General features: G+C 39.6%; 1 protein-coding gene across 1 annotated transcript; it reads right to left on the bottom strand.

Moving 5' to 3' along the window:
* Positions 1 to 1,848: 1,848 nt before the first annotated feature.
* Positions 1,849 to 9,903, bottom strand: SMIM10L3 (small integral membrane protein 10 like 3). Its single transcript, XM_005143405.3, has 2 exons — positions 9,663 to 9,903; positions 1,849 to 8,222 (listed from the first exon to the last, which is right to left on the bottom strand). The coding sequence occupies exons 1-2, from the start codon at positions 9,846 to 9,848 to the stop codon at positions 8,202 to 8,204; spliced, it is 207 nt and encodes a 68-aa protein (XP_005143462.1). The 5' UTR covers positions 9,849 to 9,903; the 3' UTR covers positions 1,849 to 8,201.
* Between the last annotated feature and the right edge of the window lie 2,719 nt (positions 9,904 to 12,622).

Consider the following 12,622-nt stretch of genomic DNA (forward strand, 5'->3'; position numbering starts at 1 on the left):
TAAATAAAGGAGTATTTTGGTATGTCTAGAAAATATTTGTGATAACAAATAGATGTAGTGCTTCCTAATGGTCAAGAGGCTTACAATGTGCCTTTTACAAGAACACTATAGTCTTTGATAACAAGAACCCCTCCTAATAGTTTATTTTTTAATTGAAGGTGAAGCACTGCACCTACTTTTAAAAAATCATCTCCTTAGAAAATGTGAAATGTGATCATCTTCAGCAGACTCTTTGATATTTGTGTTTGGCTACAGGATTTTTTGGTTTGGTTTTTTTTAACTTTTAAGCTGCCCTTTTATCTGCCAGAAAAGGCAAGAGCTAAGAAACACACTGAAGAGGAGAATGTTGTGATGTTTGTGGTGCTAAAAGGTTCCTCTGGCAATCTCAGACTTGCATAGAGGAAATTTGAGCTCCTGTACAGATGAGCTGCTCTCACAGAATCCAGTAGTATGAGATAAACAAAGACAGACTACCACCAAGTCATAGGCCACCGCCTTGAATCTGACTTCAAAATGCTTCAAATCCTAAGTAGAAGAAATCTGGATATGCACGTCATATGCTGTCTATTCCTGACTTACTTTACTGAAGTATTCTGAGTTCCTTGAAGCTCCCCATGTACTGCAGGCATCATGTCCCTTTATATAAATACACGTAAAACAACTGATAAATCATCTAAAAGTGATGACAACATGAATGATTAAGACTAGATCACATCGCTGTCAGAATAGGGGGCCTGGAACATCGTGGGCAGCCAAAGAGATTAGAAACCATTACTTCAGTATGTACCCTGCAAATTCCAGAAGCAATTAGGAATCTAAAGTGAGAATCTACAGAATCTACAGCAGAGAGAGCATTGATAGCACTTTCTTAACTGTGAATGTCTAACTGCATGCTGAAACTGGATGATTACATTCTTTTTTCTGCTGCCCCCCCCCCTTTTTTTTCCTTTCAAATGCTTGTTTTGAGGGGAAGATGCTCTCAGTATTCATCATTAGGAAAAGTAGACATGTTCATTTTGTACTCAAGGTATCTATCAGCCTTCTCTTCAGGACTGTCAATACCACTTCTTTTCAGAATAAATCCAGCACATACCAATAATATACTTCCTCAAAATAAAACACAGTATCAAGGGATACTGAGATCAAACACAAACTGTAAGATTGTTATGTCTTTTGAGTCTAAAATCCAAAAGTCATCTGACAGCAATTTTCAGAAGAAAAATCTGAAAAGTGAGGGGTTTCAGTTTTGTTTTTAGTATATTTTTTAATGCTCAGCATTAAACAGAGGATACATGTATATTGTACTCCTTTAACTTGAATATTTTATTCAGCAAAACCAAGGTCTGGCCTATCTGTTAATACTAAGGTGGCTTTAACCCTGAAGAGAAACACCTAGGATGTTACCCTCACTTACCCAAGAGAGTTGCAATTCTATGTATTTAGCATGGTTTGCTTTCCCCTTTTAAAATGAAACTCGGTTACAAGATCACAGCTAGTTAGTTACAAAATACCTTGTGTGGATTGTTAAGGTGTGTAACTAAAAAGCATGCAAGAACAATGTCTATGAATGAATATTGGTGGCTAACATGATTAAGCTAGCCTAGAGCTCAGATGATGCATTTCCAAGGCCAAGCAAAAGGCATTTAGTTCTTTTATTCTCACCCAGGTTTTAAATTTGTTTGGTATTCAGTAAACACACATCTCCCAAATTATATCTCTGAAAAAGCCACTCACTGATGTCATATTGTCAGAAACATGATCTCTTTAAGTAGAATTTAGAATTTATAAAGTGAAAAAATGGAATGAGAAGCAGCAAAACTAGCTCTGTTGTTGACCACAGACAAAAGATCATTTTAAAAAATACATTTATTTCTATTTTTAAATAGCTTGATAAAACTCATCAATTGGTACTCAAGAGTTCAACTGTAAACAGTTACAATACATTACCACTGTGTATAGATTTTGTACATTAACCTATTTGCAGTGACAATCCATAAGACAAGTCAAAGTCAGCATATTTATAAACTGAAATGCACTGTGCTAAGAAAAAACAATGCCTTTAACTGAAAATATGTAAAAGACTGATGTTTGACTCCCTCCTGTGGTGTAAGCGAGCAGCATCACCATTAACAGCTTCTGGAAGCTTAGGTAGCTCTCTGTATTATTCAGAAGTCTGTATTCACCTCATTAGAACAGATTTCAAGTTTACTATGGAAACTCCTCTCACAAGTTAAAAAGTGTTACAGTAAATTTCTAAAATACATACAAAGTTGTAAACATCTTTCTCTGGAACAAACAAAAATGGTTTGTGCCAGCCTCCTCCATTTCCCACATTGCGATAAAAAAAAACCAGGGCCAAAGACCACGGCCATAGACTAAAATTGTTGTGCATGGGTAACATCACAGCTTACAGGAAGAATTAAGGGTCAGCATTTAAAATCAGTGTTAGTCAGCAGCAGGTAGCAAAACCCATTTTCAAGGAAGTTCATGGAATACTCAAAGTGATGAATTAGGCACTAAGCATTAGATTTACCTACTTTTAAGAACAAAAGCGTAAATTACATCTAGGTATTTTTATATTGGATAATATGCAGAATTGACTACAGACAGAAACTTAAAGAACACTGATACTGTCACAAGTTTGGGGTTTAAGCATTTTTGCTATTGGGTTTATATAAATCTTCCACAAAGAAGGAAAAAGAAAGATTTTGTGAAACAGACTATAATATTGAGATCACAAAGAATTAATCTTTTCAAGGCAGATATTTTTTCTGGAAGTCCCTCTGGCCATTTTCTCATTTTTTAGCTTCTAAATTTGTTCATTGCGAACAATGAAATAACCATCTGCTTGGCCTGGATCTTTTATCACAAGTTCCAGAAAGAGTAAGACAATTGAGATTTTGGAATGCAATACAGGACTAGTTTCAAAGTACACAACAGCAGATTAACTTACTGCAGGGTGGTAAAGGATAGCATTATTCTAGCACTTCTGTATTATTCTTGTTTACACAGTATCAGCAGATTGGTATCTATGCCCTAGTGTACGCAAGCTGATCATAAATATCAGTATTTTCAGATGCAGCAAGTTGTTTATTCGACATTGAATACTACTGAATGCAGCTTTTCCTTGATGACTGGAGGCTTTGCAATTTGAGATATCAAAAGCATTGACATTTAAAAAAAACCCAATAGTTTATTTTTCCCAGTTACACAGAAACAAGTGGCAGAACACATTTTATTCTATGCACTCTTAGAAAAAAAAAGTTTCAAAATACTAAGAGTGTTTGTGAATTTTGCAGAAAGATACACCAATAATTAAAAAACAAGGAGTATTGAAGTTAGTGTAACTGTTCTAAACTTTGACCTCAATGTATTTGATAAGCCTCAAATTCTAGATGCAGTTTTCAGCTGACAGAGGTACTATAAAATCAAATTAAATATTAGATTTTCATCAAAGAAGCAGTTTCTAAGGGAAAAAGCAGAAATGTCACATTGACCACCTATTGCTCTGCCAATGTACCACTTGTCATACACCCTAATGACAGGCCACGGGTGCTTACATCTCTACATGATTTCTGTCAATTTGTTATGCATAATTAATTACAGGGAAGTGTTTCTGCAATGGAATAGCATATCAGTATATGCTTATGCTGAGAAATTACAGGGGAGGAGGAGAAGGAAATTACACATAAGAACAGACCATAAAGACAAAATGGAACAACTTGACAGTAAGATGGTATATTAGGAGAGTACATAAGTGCTTGCTTCTTCCAAAAATTCAGTGTGCATGCCTAGAATGAGGGGTGAGGGAGGAGTAAAGGAGAAAGAAAGCAAACTTTGGCAGAGTTTAAGAAAGTGCAGTTTTTACAGTCCTTAAAAACAAAACAACAAAAATACCCCCCAAAACCCCAAACAACAACAAAACCCCAACATTGAAAAAGCAAAAGGCTAAAAACCATCTACAGATAAAACTGTCTCATACTGCATGACAATGCACACTATGATTTCTAAGATTGCACTAGCTAATATCACACTTAAGTACACCACCATCTCTACTGCATTTTGCATTGTAATGTCAGAAAGTAAAAAAGCATTTGCATAAGCATTCCAACATCATACTCTGATAAAACATTTTTATCTACATGCAAAGCTCTGTGTGCACACATTTAAAAGTATATTTTCTTTTTCAAAGCAGTACACCATATAGTAAATTGTCACGTAAGTGTACATTTATGGGAAACTACTAGGCAATTCTCTAAATACTGGATATTTTCTTACTTAATTTGTTTTCTAATGGCAGAAATAGAACTCTCTGCTATGTAGTGCAGGAAGAATCTGGGCACTGATGCATGGTATTTTAGAAAGCACGAGTTGTTTAGTAGAATCCTGACATTTTGCTTAGAAATACCTCTTTCCAACACCAACAGCAGAACAAGACAAGAGGGGAACTGGAAATATGAAGGCAACTCCCGGTTCAGTATAAAGGTCCTTTACCCCTCCTAAAAATGTTATTCTTCTGTACTGTAACAATCATCCAAGACAGTCTAACAGCACACTTCCTCAGAAAACTTTCCATATCTCACTAATTGAAGCTATGACACTCCATACAAACTGGTTCTTAACTGAGACACCTTCCATCTTTTGAGATAATATTAAAACACTTTTAGGAAGAGAACAGTGGCCTAAACCATACAGCGTTTGACTTATGTATAGTTTCAAAGGACTGCCATCCTGCTGGTTCACTATTCTCCCCCCAGAGAGTAAAACCCATTCGAGTGTTGTCACCACCAGTCCAACAGCTCTATTAGTGCAAGAACAGTGCTTTCAATTTATGGCCTTCCAAAGCTTAAAGTGCAGTATATTATGTGAGATTTTAACTTACCAAACTATCCTTTACTTGAATTTCAGAAGGAATGTTCAAGTTAGAAAGTTACCTTTTAGGATTTAAGCAATAAAATTCAAGGCAAAGTACATAAACTATCTTAAAATGGATTAAATCCACTCACCTAAGGCGTATTCTTTGTATCTTATCTTTAATATACGTACAATACATCCAAAAAAGTATCCATCATTTTGCTTAGCTATACTGTATCTGTATTAAAGTAGCCCTGTAGTAAGTGATTAAAGGCCACTCAAAGAAAATTTTGCTTAAAACAGGACTGTATTATTTGGACTGTGATAATGCAATGATTCAACATTCCAAGATCCTCTCCTGCGCTGGCTTGTCATCAATAGAGACAACCACTCGCACCCTGCTGTACATGTGTTTAAGTTCTAATTTAGATGTGGTTTTGTTCCAACCCCCCTTTAAAATCAGCACAAAGAATAGGGGCATTAAACACTGGATTCATGCTTTCACACCTTTAGGTACTACTCTTGCCTGTTAACCTGACAATATCACCACCAAGTTTACGTACAATAGAGCAGAGAATCTTCCAGGCCAAACCATTCAGCTGAACAAATAAGGTCTTGGGTAACAATTACAGGTATAGCCATGCTAGTCAGTTCTTTATATAGAACAGCATTGAGTTGTGGATCCAGGACTGTGTTTATATGCAACTTAAAAAAGCTGATTATACAAGAAAATTGTATTTCTTTACCTGTATAGCTAGTTCTAGAGAACAGGATGCAATTGCACAATGTTTTCTTTAGCAATCAACCCATAGTAAAGAGGCTCCAACCCCTCACCACCTTCATTCCTCTACTCTCAGCTCTGCCAAGTGTTTTTTTGTTGTTTGTTGTATGCAGACAACAGCTTAACACTGTAAGTCAAATAAGCCAGACTTTTGGAGAAATGTCTTCGTTTCTGGGGTTTCAGATCCACATTGCTTCAGCAATCCTGATCCACAAACACTCATGTTAATACCACTGCAAGGATGATAAGTTGCAGCAGTGGAGATGGAAGTGAATAGTATGAATGGCTTGACTAACAGGAAACTTGCTGTCAAAATAATTACTTATAATATGTAATCCGTTATTATTTTGAGGTTTTTGGTAATTTTGCAACAGGTAATGATGAGGTTAAGTCTAGAAGTTAAACAGTTAATAAAAGTATACACCAGGGAAAAAGCTAAATTAAGATAAATGGCTTTTTATCTCTTCTAACATCCAAAAGAAAAGCCAACCGATGGTGACAATTAAAACACAACATATCATTTAACATAAGAAGTAGCATATCTTACTTTCAGGACTCAAATAAGGTTAAAAAATTCCAGCATTTCTCTCCATAACACTCATAACCAGCATCTCATCTTCATCAAGGACTCAGTGTGCAAACATCACATTAGAAACTCTACTGGCTTTCCAGGTGAATTCAGTTCAAAATAAATGCAACATCACTTACTTTCCAAAAGGAAGCAAGCTAGCTAGCAAAAAGGATACTTGGTGTGTGAATCACTGGCATGACTTTACCCTGCATTAAGTCCTTTTAACAGTGAAGGGTGAGCTGAAAATGCATCCTAACCATATCAAACCCTCCCTCTTTAGGTAAGCCCACCTACACCAACTCTTTTGTTGAGAATTTTGGAACAGAGTTCAAACTCTGATCTACTGCACAATGAGCTTCTCCAGCTACATGCTGGTGGAAGCCTATTCCTGTAATTCTTTTTCACAAGCTGCTCTATCGATTCCAACATTCTTTCTCCATTCTTTGCCAAACCCTGTTGTCAGAAGTTTGTCCCAAAGCCAAAGTCAACAGGCCCAGAAATTATTACTGTACTTCAGTGATAACAATCACTTTTTCAAGGAAAGAAAACATTCTTTTAAAAAGTTGTTTATAGCGTCTATTCTCACGCAATAAAACTCATGAGATAGTTTAAACTAGAGCAGTACCATCCTTGAAAAGGAACACTGATGAGAATTATACTGTGTTGGAGACACCACACCCCCCCAACAGCTTTCCAGTTTAAAGTATTTTAAGGACTGGCACATTAGTTAGTGCTGGATTCAGAGAAGGAATTTAATTCTACCAGAAACAGTTTCAGTGGAAATGGCTGTAAATAGCAGCCAGAAGACTCTGCTAATACAAACCCTAAAGAAAACAAAGAATCTGTGGTAAACAATCAGATTGGGTTCTAGTCTAGTGTTAATGGCAGACCTGCAGAAATCACAAAGTTTTGAGATTAACAAGTTCTTTCCACTCAGATGCAGATATTCCTTACAAAAAAAAAGTCCATAATTTTACAACAGCCAGTTTTACTAGCAATTACACAAGTATAATTTTTACTTTAGCTACTTCTCACTGAAACTCACTTTAACCTTGTCTCCATTAGTTAAGTTTCTATTAATGTTAAAAATAGTAACTATTAAAATCTAGTACTTTTTTACCTTCACTACTGCATACCAGAGACCTGCTAGTGCAAAAGCTAGCACCCAAATTACTAGCTGTATGATGTGAAGATTGTTAGTCACATATTGTATATTTGAAAGCATTTGCTTGTATCCAAGTGTTTGCTCTGAAGACATATGGTTTAAATAACAAAGGAAAAACCATTGTTTCTGGTTGTTTAGAAGTCCCATAGCATATTCATTCAATGGGGCAAGTCGGATAGAACAGAGATCAGGCATTCCACCAAGACTGAACTCTTTAAGAAATGCAAGCTGCAATTCATTCTCTTTGCTACTGCTCATTTCTAATTCCAGAAACTGCACATTTTTATTAGACTGCAAATTTCCCAGCCAGAAGTGTGCAAAACATACAAAGTTGTCTCCTGGATAGCATGACCTGAAGTCTCCAGCAAAACTACAGGCTTCCTCAAACCAGCCTGGTACTGAAATATTGTTAATATCGAGACTGTCTTTCCCAGAAGAAAAAAACAGATGAAATGAATCCTTCCAAGGAGCAGCTGCACTTGAGTTCCTCCCTGCTGATTCACTCTGACCGGGAGGCATTTCCTTGCCAATAGAAAGCAGAGGTATAGTGTTGAAGAGAGGACAATTCCTGGTGTTAAAATAAAATAACTCCTGTAAACTGCTACTGGGATTTTGAGAACTGTTCAACATGGAATGCACATGTGTCAGGTGAAGCGCTGCCTTGTGATGACCTGGGCCACTGTGACGAATTAGTTTCTGGTGAAAGTCTTCTTTCTTCATAGTCCTAGAGATGATGAGCACAGCTTTGCTGTCTCACAACAGGCTGAACTTGAAGAGCGTGACTCTCTCTAGTTGCAGCATATGGTGCAAGCAGCACACCAAGTCACAAGTCAGTGGATCTCAATATGGACCTAAGGAGAAAGAATGCAGGAAGTTATTACACCGATATCCCAGTTTTTTTGGTGTCCGGTACATGGAAAAGTAATTAAAAAAAAATTTAACATGAAGAAAACAGCAACTACAAAGTAACAGTAGCCCAAACAGGAATCTTCCTACGTGCTGCTTGGGCATATCCAGAGGGCTGTGAAGCATACCCAAATACAAACTTTATTCTGCAGTTTCAGTTTTATCTGCTATAAACTCTCTTTTGGTGACTGGCATCCAAGTGAGTCAGCAAATGAGCAGCTGGAGATATTCGCTCTGTAACAATACCACTTGCCTCCACCAGCAGAAAAGCAGACTGTAACTGATTAGAGGTGTAACATTAAAGGCCAATATTAAAGCAATCTTTCTGCAAGCTACAGTCAGACACACAACACTGGAACCAAACAACACATCATGCACAGCTTCCCAAAGGAACTGGTCAGACTGGCTGTACCGGCAAGGTCAGAGGGTATTGGCTCTATTGTAGACAAATGCCAAGCAAATGTCCTTACAGAAGAACTACTAGGTGCCAGATAACAAGCAAAGGCAAAGCATTTTGGCCATCCAGGTTACTAAGATACGTGTACAACTCAGCAGCCTGGCTCCATTTCAAGCTTCAACACTGTAGGACTAGTCCCAAAAATAAAAATATGAGACGCTGCATTTTGACCTCTTCCCATTTCAACATACCTTTTAAATGGCACAAACTGCAACCAGACTTGTCTTTCAGCACTTGGCCACTGGCCACATGTCAAAGCTTTCATTACAACTATGTTTATGAGGAGAAATAGTGTCCAGTCTTTGGCTGGAACAGATGTTTGCTGTGACAGCCCATAGTCCAGTTCTGTTGCCAGTTAAAAAGTAAAGCTTTTCATTTCATCATGAAACCGATGAAACTTCAAACCCTACAAAGAGCATGAGCTCCTAATGCCTTTAGGTCAAAGCTGGTTTAGGGAGTTCAATGTCTTGTAGAGACAGGCTCAAAGCAGGAGACACAAATTAAATCTGAACTGTCATTTTCAAGCAATTATTTAAATCTACCTCTATTTTTTTTTCCCTGCTACAATTGTTCTTGGCTTAAAAACAAACGAGCTGATGAAGGAAATTATTTTCTTTGCTCCTTACAGGGTGTCAGGGATGTGCTATCGAGCTGCACACACTCACAGGTTACTGCCAGTCTGCAAGTTAACGCTGAGTTAGCAACACGAGCGAACTCGAACGCTGCCCGTTTGGTGCTGGCGGCCGGAGCAGGCGGTGTAGCGGGACACTCGCACGTACACCGCCTGCCCGGGTGAGGGGACACGTCCCAGGGCACTTGGCCATTACCCGCGGGAAGCAACAGCGGCCGCCGGGGGGGGGGGCCCGCTGCCGGAGGCGGCACCATCAGCTGAGGCCCAGGATCGAGCCCTTCCCCAGCCCCCGCCCACCTGCAGCCTCACGTTGAGCATCATGGAGGCGACGATGTAGAGGTAAGGGAAGTTGATGCGGAGCTTCCAGGCCAGGTCGAAGAAAATGAGCAGGGTCCTGGTCAGCCCCTTGCAGAACACCCCGTAGGACCGGGCCGCGGCCGACTGGGAGAGCCTTGCAGCCAGGGCCGACAAAACCGCCGCCATATACCCCCTTCCGCGGCCGCGCCGCCCGGGCCCCACGGCCCCCTGCCCGCACCCGGCGCTGGGTGTCGCTAGCGGGGCGGAGCCCTGTGACGTACTGCCGTGCGTACCCGCCGCACAGGGGCAGACGCGCTGACGCCCCGCCCAGCTGCGCATGCCCAGAGGGGAAAGGGTGGGCAGCAGGCTGCGCTCTCTTGAGGGTGGGGATCGGCCTGGGGCGGAGCGCGGGAGGGGGTCACTCCCCTCAGGGCTCTCAGCAGGTCAGCGGTGTCCCGGCTGGCTGCTTCGCTGTGGGGCCCTACCCTGCAGTGTTGCAATCGCTTCTGGAAAGGCGTTGTGAGAGTCCTGAGTTCCGTTTTCAGTTGAGGTAGCACCTCAGAGGGGGAGGGAACGCCCGAGGGCTTGAGCCTGCTGTGTGCCATAACCTGAACAACAAAGCAATGGGCCATCGATACTGATAACGATTTCTGGGTTTGGGAGGGGGTTTGTAATGTTTTTTACAAAGGCTAAAGTGAATTTAAAATACATTGGTCAAGTACAGATTACATGTAAAGTTTCATCTCCTTCCCTCTTCCCCAAACTGTTCTGTACAGTTTCCATTCAACCAACTAAAATAAAGCAGAAAAAGGAATACGTTGCTCTAAATTCCTTGTAAAATTCCATCTTACTGACAGAGAACCAAGCAGGGGCACAGAGAAAAAATAATTCCAGAACAAAACTGGGCACCTGCCCAGATTTTTTCTGTGATCCTTTTGCCTACAATCCATTAGTAGCATAATAGAGTTGAAAATCCTGCAAAACCCAGTGTGTGTCTGGGAATTGTAAATAGTTCAGTTAAGGAAACTACAGGCACTACCTTGTGCTCTTGGGAATGGGACTATTTTAAGGATAGAGGGTGTTTCCAGAACTTGCCCCTGCCTGGTGTCTGAAGGAGTAAAGCATGGTTTTACATGGCAGAACCAGCCAGTGAAGCTATCCCTAATACAGTTTTTAACCCCACCAAGTCTCTGGACAGACTTGAAGGAACTCATCTGGACCTCAGGCCTTTAGATAGCTCCTTAGCATGAAAATCCCTGCTGTACTTCCTTCAGACCCAGTTCTCCAGATATTGCAGGTCATTGCTGTAAGGTCAAGTAGGGATGACTGAATTTCAGGATGTGGACTTAAATGTTCTCTTGGAGCTAAGTTTATCCTACTGATTCTTACAAAACAAAGCACCAACCACTCATTCAGATTAAAAAGGTTTCAAAAAGAGAAGTATCTCCAAACTTGGTTTCTCAAGAACTTGTCCATCTTCCACAGGGCGTTCTAGAAGCAGCAAAACTCTTCAGACTCCTCTTTAGCCACAGACTTCTGTCAGTTCTTCTAATCACAGATGAAAGATCCTCTCTGACACCAGGACTGATCTGTCCATGACTTCCCATCTTTCATGTGCCTAGGTGTCTTGAGCCTACCTGTACTATTCCAAAGAGGAAAAGTGTCAGAGGACATGTTATCTGCATCGTTTCATTATGGAGAACTTGAAATAACAGCTCTCACTATCCCCATGAGTTAATTCAAAAAGCATCCTTTGAGTTAATGTTACAGCAAGTTACAGGGAAAAAAAAGCCAGAAGCTATGAATATTTTCCATAAACTCCTAATTCCACAGTGTCCTAACCTCTGTCACAGTTTCCAAAAACCAGGTATAGTGCTTCTGCCAGTGGAAAAGTAACATACACAGCAGTCGTTTTACCACTGTGTGGTGTCCCCATCCTCCCTTCTACATCAGCTCAGCACGTCTGGCTTGTGAAGACAGTGGAGATGTTTTTTCTCCTCATCTTAAGTTTTTAATAACCCTGTTAGTACTGGAGGCACAGTAACTGAGGTGTGTCCAGGCCCTACACTGGAATTCCAAGGTAATTCAAATTCCCTATTTGGGAATTCCCTATTTTGGAGGTCCCAAGGTAACTCAATATTCACTATTCAAATTCCCAAATTCAGTTCCCTCACTCTCTGAGTACTGAGACCATCTCCTCAACAGCTAAGCACAAATGCGATTTAGCTGCCTCAGGACATTTAGCAGCTTTCCGTGATTAAATTGGAATGCAATGTAATACACAAAGGTTACATCAGGAAGCTGATTAACTTGTATCAGTAGATGTCTGCCAGATGCTCATCAGTTCTGGCTCATGTTGCACATTGAAACAGATGTGACACAGTATCAATTTTAAAATCTTCATAACCATTAAATACTTTTTACACTTGAATAGGAAATATAATTAAGAAATTAGGTCATAATAACGAGTTAGCTTTGGTATTTGTTTGGATCTAGTTATTTAATTAAATAGTGAGATTGATAAAACACTCTTTATCTTTCCAACAAAGAAAGTAGAGGATAATGCAACTGAATACCAATTGAAAAGATTCACCAGATTTTATCACATCCAGATTTGGAAATTAGCAGTTATTTTGACAGTGTAAACCTCAAAACCATCCCACACTTCCTCATTTGGTTTCAACTATGTAACGGTGGTAAATCAATTTACAATTTAGCCAGAAGTTGCAGAAGTTCAAAACTACTGACAGATGGCTGCAGAGATCATTTTCTATCACTTTAATGCCATCATCCCATTTTCACTTCCTAACCCTGACTTGTCTGTCTCTCTTGCATCGGACAAGCACATCCTCATCTTTTCAAGTCTTTTCATGTTTTATTTTATTTTACCTAAATTTTCTTCTCAGGCATTCAAATATTCCTCTATTCGATGAAAAAAAAAAATATTAATCAATAAAAAA

The sequence above is a fragment of the Melopsittacus undulatus genome, chromosome 8 (assembly GCF_012275295.1).
Source record: "Melopsittacus undulatus isolate bMelUnd1 chromosome 8, bMelUnd1.mat.Z, whole genome shotgun sequence".
Classification (NCBI taxonomy): domain Eukaryota; kingdom Metazoa; phylum Chordata; class Aves; order Psittaciformes; family Psittaculidae; genus Melopsittacus; species Melopsittacus undulatus.

Bases quoted from the DNA above. Each gene is read 5' to 3' on its own strand.
- SMIM10L3 (XM_005143405.3), bottom strand. From the start codon at position 9,848: ATGGCGGCGGTTTTGTCGGCCCTGGCTGCAAGGCTCTCCCAGTCGGCC. The intron at 8,223-9,662 runs GTGGGCGGGGGC...CTTTCTCCTTAG, and splicing joins TGCTCAACGTGAGGCTGCAG to GTCCATATTGAGATCCACTG.